Raw genomic sequence first — 19,728 nt, 5'->3', positions numbered from 1 at the left:
TGACACGTTTTAAGATTTTCGATGTACTTATCCCATCATTAAATGACTTGAGACCGGAGAAGTTTTCCCACGGGCAGTTCAACTGATCGATTCATAGGCCCTTGCTGTCTCGCTTTCTTCCCTCTCTCTTTTTATCATTTAGCTTGTCTTTCATTTAATTTGAAAAAAAATTGTTTTATAAATCAGATTTCGACAAAAATGGCATCGTTTTAGCTTTACATTTCACAGTTACGTCATCGCCACGTAGGAAAGAGAAAGTATTAAAAAAAGAAAAATCGCGTCAGCATTTTCTCGTTAGAACTAATAGAAGGACTTTTTCGCACCAATTTCGACAAAGTGCTCCACCGTTTTTTGTCCCTATTCTCCACGCCTCTATGAATCACGAAATGGCCTCGAGGATCAATAGGTAATTGCATGTTGGCATTAGAATAATCCCTAATTGTCGGCATCGATGGCACGATTCAAAGAAGCCTAGGGTTTCACGTGTGGATATTGGACGGGCCAAGAAGATCAACAAATATGTAAGGCAGATAATGCAATCTCGACGCGCACAAAATTCTTTTCAGCTTCGAAATCTGATCTTTGGTACTGGAAAATATTAGAATATGCACTAGCTACATCCCTGCGCTTTGACACTTTCCAGCCGGTTCTCTTGTCTGCTTATGCCACCATTTTCTTCTTTTACATGGGCGTTTTCCATGGACAAGATATATATATTCCCTTTTCAGTCAAAAAATAGGACATGTTGGTTGGGACCATCGAGTAATTAAAAGGATCAATAATCATTTAGGACCCATTTCGAAAGGTCATAAGTAACAAAAATCATCAATAAATCATGGGTTTTTACTATGTATTTGGACGGCGTAAAGGAATAACTAACACGGGCACGATTTAAACGATGAGGGGGAAATTGTATTAAAAGTTTTAATCCTATCGCGCTTTTGCCAATTCAGCCATAGGCATTTTAATTTTGCTAATTGAGTCTTAAATTTTTTCCGCGTCTTTGCCAATTGAGTCCGTCCGATCAATTTCGGTCGGAAATCGCTGACGTGGCAATCCAGTCAGCGCCGGCTATCCTATGTGGTATGGGGCCGACGCTGACGTGGACATATTTTTATAATTTTCAAATATTTTTTCGGATTCTTTTTTTATTTTTTTAATTGGTTTTTAGACTTTTCTTTTCTTTTCTTTTCTTTATTTTCTTTTTTGGTTCAAAGAGTCGGCGGGGGCTTCATGGCCCTCGCCCAAGGGCCAGCGGAGGTCGCCAACTCTCGGCCCGCCGGCCTTTTGAACCAAAAAAGGAAAAAAAAAAAAAAAGAAGGAAAAACGCATTAGGTTTAGAACTTTTTGGACAATTTTCCCAAACGACGAGACACGCATGAGGAATTAAAAAGAAAAACACGATTGATTGATTGAGACACCAACCCTACGAGAATCTGAGGATGAATCTAAATGTTCGAACTAATACCGTTGTAAGAAACTAGAAATCTTCAAACATAAGCAAGTGTGTGTGTGGAAACCGGCATAGAATTCACACCCCATCATTCTCTTAAAAAATTTTATGACGCCACTCAATCTCTACTTCGAGACGCATTTTCTCCGCCCGGGGGGGAAAGCATAGTATTCGCGGAAAATAACAATCGAAAATGTCACAAAAGTTAGGCCAAAGTTCCTGAAATCTCTCTGTGAAACGTGTTTTGTTCCATTATGTGGGGGTGGGTGGGGGGGGGGGGCCACGTGCAGCACTGTGCAGGTCTTTCGTTTTATATAAAGTCCAAAACAAAAGGAGTACTATGTAAGATAAAATAAAGGAGTACTAGGTGTGTAGGGGTCGCTCCTTTGTGTGGTCCTCCTTATCTTTGCTGCGAGCGACCCTTTTTGCTGCATCATAAAGGTAATTCCTTCAACCTTTTTGTATAGAGTCACCACCCCAAAAACACCCTAAGAAAAAGAACCAGAAAAGATGAAATCAAGAGCAAAAATGATGGAGCCCTTTGGGGACAATGCCTTCGAATCTTCTCAAGTTTGGGTAAAAACCGCTGGTTCATGTTGCCAGAATTTCCCCGTCAAAATGCTGCGATTGAATTTACTCATTTGCTCGAATTAACCACGCTCGACCTATCTTTCTCATGCAACGTTCCCTCCTTTCCACATGAGGTGGGCCCAGGGAAATTGAAGGGCGCAATAAAGAACGCGTCAGCGGTGGATCACCCTGCAAACGTCACGCACCTTCTTGCAACAGCCACCATACCCTTTTGGATTTGATTATAATTTTCGTCATCTGTTTGTCTTGATTCGCATGTTTCCTCGCTGTTTCTCTCTGTATGCTCTCGATATATATCCCTTTTCCTCTCGTTTTCCCATCATTTGCCGCTCACTTTCCTTCCATCTCTCGGCTCTATTTCCCTACACTTTCGAAAGGAGGAGGGAGGGAGGGAGAGAGAGAGAGAGGAAGAAGCAGAAGTAATGGGGACTGATGGGCCGGAGGGTTCGCCATCATCAGCAGTGATCCAGACGAAAAGGGTGATGGAGGAGCTGCTTCGGGGAAACAGCGCGGCAATTCAGCTTCAGCTTCTGCTCAAGAACTCGCCGGGTCAGAACGGTCCTGGTGGTTCCGGGTCGTCGTCGCCTGATGAGCTTCTGGAGACGATCTTGAGATCTTTCACCGAAAGCCTCTCGGTTCTTGGCTCTCGCTGCGGGTCTGCATCCGCCGGTCATGACCGCCGGGTCTCGCCGAGCTCCGGCGAGTCCAGTGAGAGCAAGAGGAGGCTCGATCTGAAGGATCGGAGGGGTTCTCACAAGAGGAGGTACGATCAAGAAAGGTTCACAGCCTACTAATTATTACATATAAACATTTTTGCTCACTTCTTGATTAGGTTTCTTCCTTTTCGGATACTCTTTTTTGTATTTCCGGGGTTTTTCTTCATCACTAAACTAATTAAGCTGCAAAAACTGGACTGAGAAGTTAGAAATGTTCCATCTTTTTCACACAGATTCACCATGGATGCACTAATTGATGCTTAGAATTGCCTTCTGGTACCTGACCGTACGGTCACTGTGATCAGCGGATTTGTCATTTGTTTCAAGTTCCTGGGATGATATTTTTCGGATTATATTCTGCAGCAGCCAAAGATCCAACCAATTACGATCTTGGATCTAATGCTTTCAATTTTTCTGCTTTGTTTTGTTTTTGCAGGAAGACATCTCAAACATGGACAAAAGTCTCTCCCACTATTGAAGATAATCATGCATGGAGAAAATATGGCCAAAAGGTGATCCTCAACGCCAAGCACCCAAGGTCTGCTGTCCCTTCAAGTATTTCCAATTCTTAACCCACATGAAATCACTATTCTTGAATCTTGGTTGCCTCTTAAACAGTGACCAAGAAGGGGGAAAATGCTTTGTTTGCACAGCATAAGCAATAGCCACTTATTTTTAGGAAGCAAACTGAAAGATCATCACTAGATTTTTTCCTTAAATTTGTCGTATGATATGCAGGAGCTACTTCAGGTGCACACACAAGTATGACCAAGACTGCAAAGCGGCCAAACAGGTCCAAAGAATGGAGGACAATCCTCAGATGTTCCACATCACCTACATTGGAGTCCACACATGTAGGGACATCATGAAGACACCACAAATGCTCATCACAGATCCTGATACTTGTGTTGGTGAATCTTTCCCCGTAAAGCAAGAGCCCAGGGAGGATGCCAAAAGCGACCTAACCAATGACAATGTCTCGTCCATGGGCTTCCTCTTTACGGGACTCGAATCCTCTGATCAGCCGAATGACCTAGCCTCAGTTTCCTCAGCAAGGATGGGTTTTGATGATACTGCTAATGGTGATCCTGCTGTCCACACCATGTGCCCTTTTGTGGATGCTGCTGATTCTCACGGTCTAGGGATGGAGTTTCTGCGCAATAGCGTTAGCTTTGACGGTGATCATTTCCACTTTGATGAAAGTGAATTTTAAGCTAAGTGAGATGAGAGAGCATAGAAATTAACTAGGTGTAAAGAAAAGCCAGTCTAGGACTGGCAAGTGCCTTTGTCTTTGCTTTTGTTCCGTGGAAATAACAGCTTTCTTTGAACAGATGATGTTGTTGATCGGATTAATGGTATTGTGCATGAATTGATGGGTTCTTTGTTTATCATTTCTCTTTTGAGGAAGTCCCTTTACGAGTTAAACCGTTTGGCCTCCAAGAAAAGTATGCTTGATTATTTGATCTCTTCATTAGTGGAACTTTTGTCTCCACACGAGTGGGGCCCGGTTGATGCTCTAATTTTCAAACCATAAGATGTGAAAAGGAAAAGGTGAACAGGAAAAAAAATGAATATGCTTTGAATTCGGGTAAGGTTGGACGAAACTCGGTTACATCGATTATGCTGTACTTATCGAAAAATCTAACTACAATTTTGAAATGGGCAAAAGCCACCAAATATCTTGAACCATGTCACTGTGATGCGCTTACCCTAACTTTTTTTGCGCGACACAAAAATTTCAAACTTGTATCCAAGTGACACATTTACCCTCTATCAAAGTTCTGTTAATGAGAACCATTAAAAATATATCTATATCGACACCAAAAAACAAATAACGTTGACATGACATCCACTTGACTAAAGTGAAATAAAAACGATGTTATTTTTGCTGAAAAGTCATCTGACGAAATCTTGACGGAGGATAAATGTACTGCATATGTACAATTTTGGAGTTTTTTATGTCATAAGAAAAATTTTAGGGTAAATATATCACGGTGTGCATAGTTTGGGATTTTTTGTGACTTTTTCTCTTTTGATAATCGTCTCTTTACGAGTCATAACTAAAGAGAATAAGCTTTCTAGTTAGATGTTTTGAACGGGTGCTTGAAAAGAACGCCATCAACATAACCCTAAACTAAAATCAACTCCAGAATGAGCTGTCTACGTGCATCTTGGTCCGACTGTACCTCAATACATCAAAATCAAAGGCAATCTTCCAAGAAGTTGCTAGGTAATTATATGTCTTGGGGGGGCTGGGGATAAGAACCGATTTCTTCCACAAGAAGGAGATGATGTAAAGGCAAGTGGGACATGGCTGTCGCTAAAAAGTGGGAACTATCAAGGACAAAGCGTTCTCAAAGGATTAAAGTTGAAAATTGATGGAACGAAAACCTAAATGACCAGAGAAAAAATTAGAACATGGAGACAAAGAAAGACTCTCTCTCTCTCTCTCTCTCTCTCTCAATCAAACTGTTCTCACTTCGAGCTGTTGCTTTTGTCAATGGATATGAGCCTTTTGATTATGGACCGTAGGGTGTGTGGTTGTCACTTGTCATCATCATCTTTCGACCGTTCCCACTTGAACCCATCATTATCGATGGATTAACGTTGTATAAAGACAAGGATAGAAGCGGTTTAGTGCTTTGAACCGAGCGTAACATGACGCGGACGTCTAGCAACCAGAATGGTTTCCCATACCAGGAGCAACTCTTGATGAAACTGCGTACGAATTTAGAGTGATCGGGACGACTGTAGTTTCTTGATCGTGCTTGGTCCAGATACCATCCTCATGTGAACAGGGAAAAAAGGGTTCCTCGCCTAAAGAGGGCAAATTGCTCATCGCGTCATGATTGATTGATTACGATGTGAAGTGATTCTAGAAGACCCGCCTTCCGCTGCAAATCAAGAACCTCAAAAAAAATCACATTCTTGTTGTCCTTCAGTTGTTGGCCAGACAAATGAACGAATTGATTGCGTGACCCCCACATGCGACTCTATGCAAAGGACACCCTCTGTCCGTAGCTGCACATCGTGGGAAAATTTCAAGAAAGCTATGATGACTACTTCTATCGATTGAAAGATCTTCCGCATCAATATCTGTTTCTGATCATGACCCCTAGGCAGTACAACACAGCTCCATGTTTTGATCTTTCGAACCATTGCGCCGGAGCTCGTAATCACCAATCTTGCGTGTTTTGATGAAAGAGGCACGTTTCGATGATTAATAATATTTTTGTGATCCGCCCGTTTGATTTGACTCAAATTCATTACCGTCGTCACTAACATGCGAAAGTGAGAGGCATCAAACGCTTTCACTCAAGTTCAATTCACATGGATTGGATCTTTCAATTGCCAAAAAGTCACCTCCCGAATTGACAGCTTTCGGGAGGTAGCTTAATGGAGATGCTCCCGGAATTACCGTTCACATGCACATTTCTTTTTAGAGGGTTCTATTCTATGCATTGTCCCCATGTTTTGAGAAATGCGTACTTTTCGACATCTAGGACTTGGTCTTGTTGGGAAGTGGCAGCATATGCTTGAGGAAAGGGGAATGGATGTTCTAGAAACAAAAGGAAGGAAGAAAAATTGGAGCAAGAAGGAGCTGAATTTTCTCTTCTTTGACGACCTCATATAATCGCATATCCCACTTGTTGAATTGCTATTTTTTTTAAAAATATATATATTTTTGGGTATAGTTTGAGTTGGGGAATTAAATCCCGGATTTTATATTAGCAGAATATTTATCCGAGGGATAATAAGGTTCTAATCTCTTAGGCTGCGTTTAGTGGGTCAGATTAAACTTTTGGATATAATAACTTTTATCTTATCTGGTATTTAGAGTGACGTAAAATCTTGATATGACCGAATATAGCTTGGATACAATTCGGATAAAAGAATTCCACTTAGGAGGTGGAATAGATCTGAATAGGATATGTGAAATTTGAAAAGGGTCGCGCTTTTTTCACTCATACTATGGCTAAAACACTCCCTCTTATAATATTTTGACAATATTAACCTTTGTGGGTTCCACTTTTTTTAAGCATTCTTCAACTACTTCTCTTCTTTCTCTTTTCTGGCAGGGCCACTTTCCTTCTTCTCAAAAAAATGAAATTAATTCAGAGTTGGGTCAGATGAATAAATGGATAGAGTCCTATGACCTCAATTAATTATAAAGAAAGAAAAAGTAACGAGCTTCTGTTCATAATTTCTTAATTTGATTGATTATCCGATCTAATTACACGTTAAAAAGATATTAGTACTTGGTATGGGAAGGGCTTTTCCATGAATGGATGATTATCCATTTTTTAATGAGTCCCAACTATTAGCTATTTCCTATTCTAGGTTGTACATAAATGTGTAGAAGAAGCGGCATATTGATAAAGATATTTTTTTTTCCAAAATCAGAAGAGTGATTGGGTTGAAATGAAAAATAAAGGATTTCTAATCCATCTTCTTATCCTATAACGAATATAAACTAATTCGATTGAAAAAGAGAGGATAGAGAGTCTGGTAATGAGTCCGTCTTCATGGTCCTAATTGCCACTACTATCGCCGATTCGCCATCCCCTACCAACCTCCAAATACATGGCTCGAATCTCCCCCCTCTCACTAAGTTGTTTACGCAAACCAAAAATGCAAGCAGCAAGGATTTGCCCCTCCTTGCGCTTGCGATCTCTCATACTTCCGCGCCGATCTTAATTACCAAGCTGCCGCGGCTGGTGATTAAGAGGACTAAAGAGGTGATTGCGAACTCAATTCTTAAGTTCGAGCCCTTATGCGATGAGGTGGCCCTATTGCCCGTCAATTGTTCGAATCCCCGTGTTCTGATATGCATAAAGTTCAATACAGGAGCCAGGGTATCAAACTCCGGTTAACGATTGAAAAACCGATGAGTGCGACGTGATCTGGACGACAAGTGACAGAGACAGACCACAAAAGAGAGCTTTTTTTTACATATACCACCAATGCTTGAACCATGACCAAATTTAAGAACTTAGGGAGAGAAGTAACGAAGGAGGAAAATGGAGAGAAGTAAAGAAAGAGGAAAACGGGACCCACGAGGAAAAAATTAAAGAAGAAAACCAAACGAGACACCACTACCAAACAAAAAAGGATCCTCAGAAAAGATGGGACCCACAAGGGTTAATATTGTCAAGGCAGTGTTTTAGGAGTGGAAAAAGCACGGCCCCTTTGAAAAACTTAAAAAATAAGGGGTTACGCGCGTGGAATGCAACCTAGAGAAGCCTTCGCCAACGCCATTCACGAGGTGGGACCTACATCGCATCGGCCTGAGCAGACTCCAGTGGCCACCACTCCTCCCACACCGGCGAAAACCTGCTTCATGCCTTTGGCCGCCGAGATATGCGTTGCCGGAGCTCGCCGGCCCTACCTCTTCCTTATGTCACTCAACTCCATCCTAACGGGGAACTTTGTGATCCTGATCAGAGCCCGACGCCTCCTCCGCTAAGAAGATGATCCGATGAAGGTGGCAGCCGGGACGATAGAGCTCCTCGATCGCAGCACTCAGAGCGAGTTGGATCGGAGGAGTTGCCTGCTCGCGAATTGGATTGGTAAGCTGTATCGGCGGAAGCTGTTGAGGCGGCCGAACAAGTCGGAGTGTAGCAATAGGGAATCGGCGCAATATTCACGCTCGTCGAAGGGGATGGATTCACCGCAGAAGGGGAAGACATCGACAGCGAAGACGGCGGGACCGGTGGAGAACTCGAATTCAGGGGCGTCTCGAAGTGGCGAAGACGGAGGTAGAGCGGGGCATAATCCGTGGAGTTCGTTGAGGGCGGCGAAACGGAGGTCGCGGAAGGAGAGGACATCCTCGTTGGCGTCCTCGAAGTTAACCGGAAACAAAACCGCCGGTCGATCTTTGATTAATAGCTTCAATACACCTATTGACGCGAAAAGAAATTCGTACTCTTTTGGACACGGAATAGTACAATTCTACATCTCAACATTCAATAACAACAGTTCGTCACATGTACAGAAGCATGCCATTTAGCCTTGTACCTCTCACAATCAAACTAGTAAATGGGCAACAAATCAAAATGCATGATGTGATCAACTTTGGGTACAGTCGATCCACCTATGTTTTGTTACATTGGGTTCTAAAGAATGGACCTGGAAAAAAAATTACAATATGATAATATCAAGGAAAGTGCTAATTTATTTCACAATTCATCAATGAAAAGCAATTATTCAAAATTTTCCCTCAGAAAAATTATCATCCGACCGGCTCCTTCTCTTGTCTTCCCGGTGCTCATCAATCTTTCTTATCCTCTTCATCCCTTTTATCTTCCATGGAAGCTGGGAAGATAAAGTCCATGCTATTGGTACTGCTGCTACCAGAATTAAACATTGCATCAGCCAAATCTGCCACTAGTGGATACTCAACCTCTTTACCACGTCTAGTTCCACTGGTGGACGGGCCCGCCTCGCTTCCGCTGCCGCTGCCGCTACCGCCGCCTCTGACCGCCATGTTTCTGCTCCCGCTAGCACCGCCCATGCTGAAGTCCACCGGCAGCCATCTGGTTAGCGGGACCGGCGCAGATGCCAAAATCGGCTGTGTGGTCGCGATGTGAGCCATCTCTAGCGAAGCTGGCGGCGGGAGCGGGATCGATGGCGCGGTCGAGGACAGGTGGCACGTGTGGTCGCCGCGGTACGTGACCTCGAACATGAACGGGTCGTTGTCGAGCCTCTGCACTTGCTTCTTGGCGGGGCAATGGTACAACTTTTGATGGGTACACCTATAGTAGCCCCTACCAGAGAGAAGCATACACTTCAACATCGCTTGGCATACCGTCGTATCGAAAAGACTGTTCTTTCATAAATTAAACTCTACAATTCACTTGCATTTGTGCATAAGCTTTCACACATCTATCATGAGAACAAAGATTTCCTCAAGTGATTTTCATAAAGAGCAGAGATCCTCTACTTTATAAGGGGTAAATATTACACTTTATTAATGATTATTCTGGTCGAATAATTCTTTTTAAGTTAGTAGTATTTGTTAATAACACTGTTATATACAAGATCTGTCATCATACTATGTGCTGTCGGGTCAAATGCTTCGTTCAATTTAAGTGGCATTCTTTCAAGTCATGATGACCGGCGAATTTGTAGACCGTTCAGCACTTCCTCCTTGCGTCGATATTTCTTAATTAGATGATGACTGGTCAACTTTAATTGGTAAAATACGGGGTCAAAGTCTTGTTGGATTCGATTGGATGTTCTAAATTTGAGAAGATTACGTTAGACCCCACTAGGAAAATATGTGCACAGTATCTCTCAAAGAAAGTATATTATGTCTATAAGAGACATCTCTGCTTTATGTCACCTCTACGACACGCATTTTCCCTTCTCATCGCGGCTTCAACAAGACATCAAACTTAACCATCCAGTTGAGATGCGCAAAAAACCGACTCAGACACCATTTAACGGTTGAACGAAAAGAAGAAGTTAATGGGTCCATCGACGTCGGGTTTCACGGGGTTGAGCGGTCATTCTATATATGACATTATCGTTACTCATTGCGCACCACAATTTCAAGAGAATACAAAATAAAAAGATGGTGACAGCTAGTAGAGCTGGAAGAAAACCATGGTGGTGTGGTGAACGGAAGACTTTGAATGTGTCAACTCATGTCCATTTCATTACACACACACACACACACACAAAATGAGAGCATCGTTTTCATAGATGGTCCCAAGATGGAATGATGTAATTAATTCCAATCTGAGATTGTGATTACTTTACAAATGAATTCTTGGCCGTAGTATGAATTGGGTTTATACGAATTTGGGCATGTCATTTTTCCTAGAAAGTGGTATTATTGACGTGCGATTAGGGCAAGGGGGGGGAGGGGCGAGGTGGGGTCAACGACATACCTCGGGAACTTTGACCCAAGAATCTCCTTTTGACCATACTTTCTCCAAGTATAACCATCCTCTGGCGGAATCTCTGTATTGCCCATTCTTGGCGCTGGAACCCTAATCGTCCTTTTCTCGGCGTCACTATTCCTGGAAACAAAAAACATCAAGAAATGAACATTGTAACACCCTAAAAGAGAAAGAAAAAAATGAGAAAGTTCCCAGGCATATTCACCAGAGATCCAGGGACCAAGACCTCGTTCATGTCGATGCTAACAGGAAGTATAACCAGAATAGAGAGCTTATAGTTAAGGACGTTAAACAATGGGTAGGTGACATCCTCGTACTTGCTCGCCAATTTTCAAGAAGCTGGGTGGCCTAAGCAAGTCAACGCTAGTGCTGTCAAAGTAATGGATTTGTTTATGAATACGATGAAGTGAACAAACCCAGAAATGGAGCTTAGCGTGGGGGAGTTCTTTACTAAGAAGTAACGTCCTGATGGTGCCTTTTCAAGAAACAACTCAGAAATTCTTGCTTTCTTTATCAAGCACCCCCTCCTCTTTTCCTTCCTTTGTTCGTATGTTGCTTTCGGTTGCTCTTGGATCGTACATAGGATGAGTCAAAAGTCGCTGGGTGTTGATCACTTGGGGGGGACTTGTCGAAAGGTCCCAACAGGTACCCAACAAGCCCACATTGATCAACGAAGCATTAACCGATAAGCACCGATTGATCTAGTATGAATTGGGTTTACGAGATAAGTCTAGCTTTCACATGTCACGTGGGGAAGTGCATTTATGTGCCAAGCCAAGTTGTGAGTTTGCTAAGAGAGGAAGACGGCACGTTTCGAGGTTATTGAAAAATGAGGGAAATGCCGATTGAGACTCGGCGACATCTCGTTCGGTCTATGTGAAAATTTCACGTCGTGGTATGTGGTTTCAAATTTATGAAACTCCTCGTACATTTTTAATTAAGAAATAGCAACTCACATAAAAGAAGGCTAGATTAAAAGCAGAAGAAACAACTGCGATAACAATATGGTGGTGAAACCGAGCCACAAGTATATAAACTATATCTTAAACACACTAAACGAGGATAAAAACTTAATTATATTCAACCAACCCATGATCTCACCACCATACTTATGATGACTCCGGTTTTAAAGTTAAGCAATTGTAAACACATAAATAGACTGATGAACAAAACTATCTAGCTTGACGCAGGAATTTCACATCTTTTACTTTCTTCTCTTACACCAAAGAAACTGTAAGTAGTCCATTCTATTCATTAGGAAGACTATAATGCAGATCAATGAATGTTATGTAATCTAAACTATGCAAATGCATATGACTGTGTCCAAAGTACATTGATCATAGCCAAAACTTAAAATATTTTCGTACCTTCTTCTTGTTCTTTCTGAGGAGGAAGCAGATCTTCGACGATCTGATGACACATCCATTGCCTGCATCTCTTCCCCTCCGCCACCAGTTCTCAGAAAAAGACCCTCCCCCGTCGCGGCCGCACCCGCGGCTTCCGGTGTCACCTCTCGCCGCTCTATGTCGCCCATTCTCGCTCCCCTCATCCCAGACCAATACTGCGTTTGCTGGAGAATGCTCGCTGCCGGCCCATAGCCTGACGACCCCAGCAAGCCCTCAAAATTACTACTACCACTACCGGCTTGAACCTCCGACCGGTGCGGCTCTTGCATCTCACGGTACCCGCCTGAGCCAGCATCTAGAGGATTGTGCACGAGCTGTTCTCGAATGGCGCTGAAGGCCTGGATGATCTCTTCGCAGGAGTTGGCGAGATGGTTTGGTTGGTTGGCCATGTTGGGCATGTTGAGCTCAAGCTCTCTGGCCAACCTGCAGCCTCGAAGAATTAAATTTATGATGTCGTCCATTTTTTCCGGAGGGACTTTGAAATTTTTTTCTTTTTTGGTGCTCCTGTCTGATGGGTCGTTGGCTGTCTGAAATTTTGGAAGATGAATAAGCCAACTTAGGACATGATACGAGATATTTAAATGGGAGAAGGTAAATGCTGCTTTTTGGAGTCTCTCTCTCTCTGTCTCTGTCTCTGTCTCTTCCTTCCTCTTTCTTTATAATTTGGTGCTTTGCTAAGGGTTTGGGGGGTGAAAGTTTGTGGAAACTTTATCGGTGTAATTCAAAGTATTCGTGTACTCTTTGAACACGGTACAAGGAAGGGAGGACCGAGGACTTGGTCGTGGTCTTGGCTTCTTGGACATTCAAAGGTTTTATTTACGGGAGAGCTGTGCATCGGAAGTTTTTCTGTGTCTGGGGGAAGACTCTGCCCTTTGAATCAACGGGTTGGACCCTGCAGAATATTCTAAACATTTGAAGCTAGTTAGACCGTTAATGGCGAAAATGTTACTCCTTCTAGGGTTCTTTAAAGTATTGAAGGATGACGAGTTGGGTTATTACAACTTCGGTGGACTCGTGTTTTCTTTCTTTTCCTTTTTCCAATGGTCGGACCACCTTCTTGGACCTGATCAAACGGGGTATACATCAAGAAAATTGAAAACCCTAATTCAAGAAAGGTCCATCAGTCATCACACAGAGGAAGGCAGTCATTTCCATGAAAGAACACTCTAGCTGAGTTGGCATCTACAAGGGAGTAAATTAAAAAAAAAAAATTAGAGGCAAAGGTCATTGGCCACTGGGGAGGGAAATCATTACCTCTATGCGTGATAGTATATAATATTAGGGGAAAGTTAGATAAAAGCAAAACAGGAGTCTCAATTGGGGAGTATATGAGAGGCTATGTGGGTTCATTCATCTATGTTAAAATGGAGGACTCAAAACAACCAAGGGTTGAATATCTGGCTTTGTTTGAAAATAAAAAATTAGAGAAAAACCATGCTAAAAGGGAAAAGCACTCAAAAGAGAATTGGGATATAAATTCCTCCTAATGAACTTAGTTAATTACCTAACATAAAGTTGTAGATTTGTATTTCTCTAACCACCAAGGTGGTTGGCCTAATGGTAAAAGGGTCACTTGTCTTTCACAAAATCGCGGGTTCGATTCACGTTGTGAGCGAATCTTTAAATGACTCCTGCTGCATTGTCTAGTTGTGCCATACTTTGTACGGAGAGATTTACAGGCTACTAGGACATCTTGGTGAGACTGTGATGACGGACTTGCCAACTTTGGAATTTTGAGTTGGGTGTGGGTCACTAGTGCTAATAGCTCCTTCCCGCCCTTTTGATTTTGAAAAAGATTGTTCTTATAGGTGTTTTCATGTACTAAATATTTCTAAATAGTAAATAACAGACAAAGTTGATATGCATATCCCTTATTATATTTGTAAAGAACAGGCAAAGCTAAGCTTCAATTTTCTTTTTCTTTTTTTTAGTTAAAACAATGCTTTATTAAATACCACAATTGATATAAGGGTTATATTAAACAACGCTCATTTATAAAAAGAAATTGTCAAGTGACCAAATAGGAAATGTTTAACGTATTCAATCTTTGTGATATATATAGGGTCCGTTTGGTAACACTCTGTTTCTAGGAATAATTTCTAATCAGAAATAGTTTTTTCTATTTCTATTTCCTGAACGAGTTTTTGAGTAAAAGAACGTGTTTAGTAACTGCACAAAATTTTTATTCCCGAAAAAGAAAATGAACATAAAAACGTTTGGTACAACTCTAAAATTTTTTGTAACGTGGAACTTTTTCTAGTTTTTTAAATAATTTTCTGATATTTCTCTAATTTTTTTGAATTCTTCTTCTTTTTTTCTTCCCTTCTTCATTCTCCTCTAGCTGGTTGTTGGGCCTCAGTGATGGCCGGTGACTGGCCAGAGACAAGGGTCGGCGAGGTCAACCTCGCTGTGGTTAGGAGAGGTCGGCCTCGCCGTGACTGGGTGAGGCCGACCTTGCCGGGGCTGGGCGAGGCTTGACCTTGCCGGCCATCGTCGAGACCCGTTGATCAACATAAGGAGGAAGAAGAAGAAAAGAAAATGACCATGTTTCATAAATTTTTCGCGGGAACAAAGAAGTGGATTTTTTTTACTTCTTATTTTGCTCCAAATCTATTTTTTTTACTACTTTTCTATTCTGGGGAATAGAAAAATTAACTAACGTTACCAACGAATTTATGTTATTTTTACTGCTATGGGGAAGAAAAATAGAAAAATAGAAAAATATAAGTGTCACTAGTCAGGCCCATAGTAACTGGTGCTTGACATGTGTAAGCACTCAATGATAAGATCCAGCCAAGGCTAAAAGAGCAAGAAGTTAACATGTAAAGAATTATGCATTTTTATGTCTTTGTTGAGATTGAAATCAAGTTATTTTAAAGGGGATAGATATAATGCATGCAAGCCAAGTCAAGAAAAGGGACTTCCTATCAAGCTAACTGTGTAGACAATTGATAACATGGGAAAAGTACAAAAAAAGAATCCTTAACTTGTTGTATTGGTACCAATTCAGTCTTAAATCTTTTAATTGGATCAATTTAGTCATAAACCTTTTTCACGTTTTGCCAATTAAGTCCATTTGATCAATTTAGGTCGGAAATTGTTGACGTGGACGCCCGCCAGCCGTCCTACGTGACACGACTGGCGTTGACATAGATAATATTTTTATTTTTAAATATTTTTATATAAATTTTCCTTTTCCTTTCCTTTTCCTTTTCTTGTTTTTCTTTTCTTTTCCTTCTTTGCTTTTTTTTTTTCCACTATGGTTGGCGAGGGTTGCCAGAGATCGCTGGCCACTAGGCGAGGGCACAGTGGCCCTAGCTGTGTCACGTAGGACGGTCGGCATCCACGTCAGTAATTTCCGACCTGAATTAGCCGAATTGACTCAATTGGCAAAATGTGAAAAGTTTTAGGACTGAATTGGTCAAATTGAAAGGTTTATGACTGAATTGGTACCAATGCAATGTGTTTAGAACTTTTTTGATTTTTTGCGCCGATAACATGACCCAGTCACAGTGCAAGCCGGAAGAATTAGAGGGCAACAAGCAAAGAGTCATTTTTTCATTTATTGTTGATTTTGAAACCTAACTTCATTTCAAACGGGGTTGGTATAATTAATGCACCTAGGCCAAGTCAAGACAAGGACTTCCTCACTTTTCTTTCAACATGATTTGAAGCCTTAATGGGATGCTTCTTTTCGGCACTCGGTTCCTCTGTCTTAAGTCAAGTTCAGTTTACTTTTTCAATTCGGAACTCTTAATTGAGCTAATGGGGGAGATCGATATGCTGTTCGAGATCATTGCCCAGTGACGCTTTTAAGAAAGAATGATCGCCATAACTTATATCTTCTTGACATCGTCAAACCATCAATCCACACTCGAGCCTATTCCCGACCACTTTTAAGAAAACTTTGGTTTAAGATCAATTGAGCCCGACCCATGAGCTACATATAATTGTTTTAAGTACAGAAATGAAAGACATAGATGATTTGAGGAAAAAAAGAGAAATTGGAAAAATTTACCCAAAAAATGCCATAGAACATAAATAAAATGCAACTCCGTTGATCTCTTTTAAATATGACTTAAAGGATAGCTGACTCTATAAAAATGAAAACAAAAGTAAAATTTTGGTAGATTTTAATCAATAAACGACGAATGAAATTTTACCTCCCAGATTTTGGCAAATGTGACAAGTTGTCTCCCTAACTTTTCAATTTCTTGCACTGTTGTCCCTAGAATATCAAAATAAATTTTAAAAAAAAACTACCTTGATATTGATCTTGATCAATTTTTAATCTAATCTCCATCGGACATCGACTTGAGCTACATTAGCACCGGTCGTGCTGCCTTTTATGTGGTACATGCGTGTGGATGTGGTGCTGGCTCCACTAACAATGTGGCTTTTATGTGCTAGAACTCTCCCCTCTCTCTGTCTCTAAATATATATCGGCAATAGACGTTATAAAATCATTTCTTCTTATTGATAAATTTTTCGCTCACACAAAAACTCATGGAAGTTAAGTATTTTATTATTTTCAACTGGCAACAACAAAATTTGACACGTCATCGTCATAATGAACTTATTTAATCACCTAATATAATAAGTCTGTAGATTTGTATTTCTTTGACCACCAAGGTGGTTGGTCTAATGGTAAAAAGGTCACTTGTCTTCCACAAAATCACATGTTCGATTCACGTCATGAGCGAATCTTTAAGTTATTCTTATTGCGTTGTATAGTTGCGCCATACTTTGTATGGAGAGATTTACGGGCTACTAGGACATCTTGGTAAGGCTGTGATGATGGGCTTGCTAACTTTGAAACTTTGTATAGTTCCTTCCTGCCCTTTTGATTGCTAAAAAGATTGTTCTTATAAGTGTTTTCATGTACTAAAGATTTCTAAATAGTAAATAACTGACAAAGCTTTGATATGCACATCCCTTATTATATTTGTAAAGAACATAAAGCTAAGCTTCAATTTTATTTTCTTTTTTTTTAAGCTAAAACAATGCTATATCAAATACCACAATTAATCCAAGGGTTATATGAAACAAGGTTCTTTATATAAAAAAAAAAAAATTTGTCGAGTGACCAAATAGGAAATGTTATTTGATTTTTATCGCATTTAATCTTTGTAATATATATAGGGTGTATTTGGTAACATTTATGTTCCCGAGAATAATTTGTTTCCAAAAATAATTTTTTCTATTTCTATTTCATAAACGAATTTCTGAGCAGAACAACGCATTTGGTAATTGCACAAAATTTTTATTTTCGAGATAGAAAAAGAACATAAAAAGTGTTTGGTACAATCCTAAATTTATTTTGTGAAGTAGAATTTTTTTAGCTTTAATGATTTTCTGATATTTTTCTAATTTTTTGAATCTTTCTTTTTTTCCTCCCTTCTTCTTCCGTCTTTAGCCGGTCGCCAAGCCTTGGCAATGGCTGCTGACCGGGCAGAGACAAGGACCGGAGAGGTCGACCTCGCCGTGGCTGGGAGAGGTCGGCCTCATCGTGGCTAGGTAAAGCCGACCTCATGGTGGCTGGGCGAGGCTCGACCTCGCCGGCCATTGCCAAGGCCCGGTGAGAGGAGGAAGAAGAAGGAAAAGAAAAAAAAATGACCTCGTTTCAGAAATTGTTTCAGAGAACAAAGAAGTGGATTTTTTTTACTTCTTATTTTCATTCTAAATCTATTCTCTGACCACTTTTCTATCCCGGAAGATAAAAAAATTAACTGACATTACTTAGAAGATTTATGTTATATTTATGTTAAATAGGAGTGTTACCAAATAGGCGCATAGTAACCGGTGCTTGACATGTGTAGGCCCTCGATGATATGATCCAGCCAAGGCTAAAAGAGTAAGAAGGTAACACGTAAAGAATTTCGTTTTTTTATTTCTTTGTTGAGATTGAAATCAAGTTATTTTAAAGGGGATAGATAGAATGCATGCAAGCCAAGTCAAGAAAAGGAACTTCCTATCAAGCTAATAGTGTAGACACTTGATAACATGGGAAAAGTACAAGAAAGAATCATAAACCTATTGTATTGATACCAATTCATTCTTAAACCTTTCAATTGAACTAATTTAATCTTAAATTAAGTCCATATGATTAATTTAGACCATAAATTGCTCACACGGACACCCACCGGCGTCCTACATGGCATGACAATACTGACATGGACAATTTTTTAATTTTTAGATATTTTTTATTAATTTTTCTTTTCTTTTTTCTTTTCTTCTTTTCCTTCTTTTTTTTGCAACTATGGCTAGCAAGGGTCGCCAGAGATCGCCAGCCACTGGGCGAGGGCACAGTGGCACTAGCTGTGCCACGTAGGACGGTCGACATCCACGTCAGTAATTTTCGGCTTGAATTGGCGAGATTGATTCAATTAGCAAAATGTAAAAAGTTTTATAACTAAATTGATCAAATCGAAAGGTTTATGACTGAATTGGTACCAATGCGATATGTTTAGGACTTTTTTGGTTCTTTTCCCTAATAACACGACCCAGTCACGAAGTAGGCCGAAAGAATTAGACGGCAACAAGCAAAGAGTCATGTTTTCATTTATTTGTTGATTTTGAAATCTAACTTCTTTCAAAATGGGCTTGGTATAATGCACCTAGGCCAAGTCAAGAAAAGGACTTGCTTTACTTTTTCTTTTGTGGGTCTCAACATGATTTGAAGCCTTAACAGAACGGTTCCTTTCGGCATTCGATTCCTTCGTCGTAAGTCAAGTTCAGTTTACTTCTTCAATTCGGAACTCGTAATCAATCTAATGGGGGAAGATCGATTTCCTATTCAAGGTTATCACCCAGTGGTGCTTTGAAGAAAGAATGATCACCATGGCTTATACAAAATAGAAATTTACAAAAATTTACAAAAAAAATTGCCATAGAACATAAATAAAATGAACCTCCGTTGTTCCCTTTTAACCATGACTTAAAGGACAGCGACTCTATAAAAAATGAAAAAAAATTGTGTTTTCAGTAGTTTTTAATCAATAAATGACGAATGACATATTACCTCCCAGATTTTGGCACATGTGACCAATTGTCTCCTTAACTTTTCAATTTCTTGCACCGTTCTCACTAGAATATTGAAATAAATTTAAAATAAACTATATTGATCTCGATCAATTTTAAATCTAATCTCCATGGGACATCGACTTAGGCTATATTAGCGACGGTCGTCCTGCCTTTTATGTGGTACATGCGTGTGGTTGTGGCGCGGGCTCCACTAACAACGTGGCTTTTATGTGCTAGAACTCTCCCCTCTCTCTGTCTCTAAATATATAAATATTTCTTTTCATTTTTGTATCGGCAATAGATATTATAAAATCATTTCTTCTGATTTATAATATTTTTGCTCACACAAAACTCATGGAAGTAAAGTATTTTATTATTTTCTACTTGCAACAATAAAATTTGACACGTCGTCATCATGCCGCATCAGCATTTGATGCTCGTATTATGTTTCTTATAAAGTGATATTGGCACTAAATTTCGTATCTTTTTATTTAACAATAAAATAATTGACTTACAAAATAAACACTTTAGTTTATCAAACAAAATGTGCAGATTGTATTGTGTCTTGTAATGTTAAGATTTGTCTTTGCATTTCTTAATTTGCCTTGTGTCTTACCTATATTGCAAGCCCT

General features: G+C 40.3%; 2 protein-coding genes across 2 annotated transcripts; one reads left to right on the top strand and one right to left on the bottom strand.

The window, feature by feature from the left end:
• The first annotated feature begins 2,361 nt into the window (after positions 1-2,361).
• LOC115687140 (WRKY DNA-binding transcription factor 70-like) lies at positions 2,362-4,148 on the top strand. Its single transcript, XM_030612717.2, has 3 exons — positions 2,362-2,807; positions 3,197-3,298; positions 3,499-4,148. The coding sequence occupies exons 1-3, from the start codon at positions 2,467-2,469 to the stop codon at positions 3,971-3,973; spliced, it is 918 nt and encodes a 305-aa protein (XP_030468577.1). The 5' UTR covers positions 2,362-2,466; the 3' UTR covers positions 3,974-4,148.
• A 4,624-nt stretch (positions 4,149-8,772) lies between these two features.
• LOC115687046 (WRKY transcription factor 55) lies at positions 8,773-12,651 on the bottom strand. The gene is made up of 3 exons (XM_030612555.2): positions 12,035-12,651; positions 10,656-10,787; positions 8,773-9,527 (listed from the first exon to the last, which is right to left on the bottom strand). Exons 1-3 carry the CDS (start codon positions 12,532-12,534, stop codon positions 9,032-9,034), a joined length of 1,128 nt encoding a protein of 375 aa, XP_030468415.1. The 5' UTR covers positions 12,535-12,651; the 3' UTR covers positions 8,773-9,031.
• Positions 12,652-19,728: the final 7,077 nt, after the last annotated feature.

Source organism: Syzygium oleosum, unplaced genomic scaffold, assembly GCF_021117445.2.
Source record: "Syzygium oleosum isolate NSW1041296 unplaced genomic scaffold, Sole_v2.1 Sole_v2.07, whole genome shotgun sequence".
Classification (NCBI taxonomy): Eukaryota; Viridiplantae; Streptophyta; class Magnoliopsida; order Myrtales; family Myrtaceae; genus Syzygium; species Syzygium oleosum.
Note: the sequence above shows the minus strand (reverse complement) of the source record. Positions and strands in the feature narration are given on the sequence as shown.

Coding starts and splice junctions, on each gene's coding strand:
- LOC115687140 (XM_030612717.2), top strand. CDS start 2,467: ATGGGGACTGATGGGCCGGAGGGTTCGCCATCATCAGCAGTGATCCAG. Junction 2,808..3,196: donor AGGGGTTCTCACAAGAGGAG/GTACGATCAAGA, acceptor TTGTTTTTGCAG/GAAGACATCTCAAACATGGA. Junction 3,299..3,498: donor CTCAACGCCAAGCACCCAAG/GTCTGCTGTCCC, acceptor TATGATATGCAG/GAGCTACTTCAGGTGCACAC.
- LOC115687046 (XM_030612555.2), bottom strand. CDS start 12,534: ATGGACGACATCATAAATTTAATTCTTCGAGGCTGCAGGTTGGCCAGA. Junction 10,788..12,034: donor TCAGAAAGAACAAGAAGAAG/GTACGAAAATAT, acceptor TTTTGTTTCCAG/GAATAGTGACGCCGAGAAAA. Junction 9,528..10,655: donor CTTGGGTCAAAGTTCCCGAG/GTATGTCGTTGA, acceptor TCTCTCTGGTAG/GGGCTACTATAGGTGTACCC.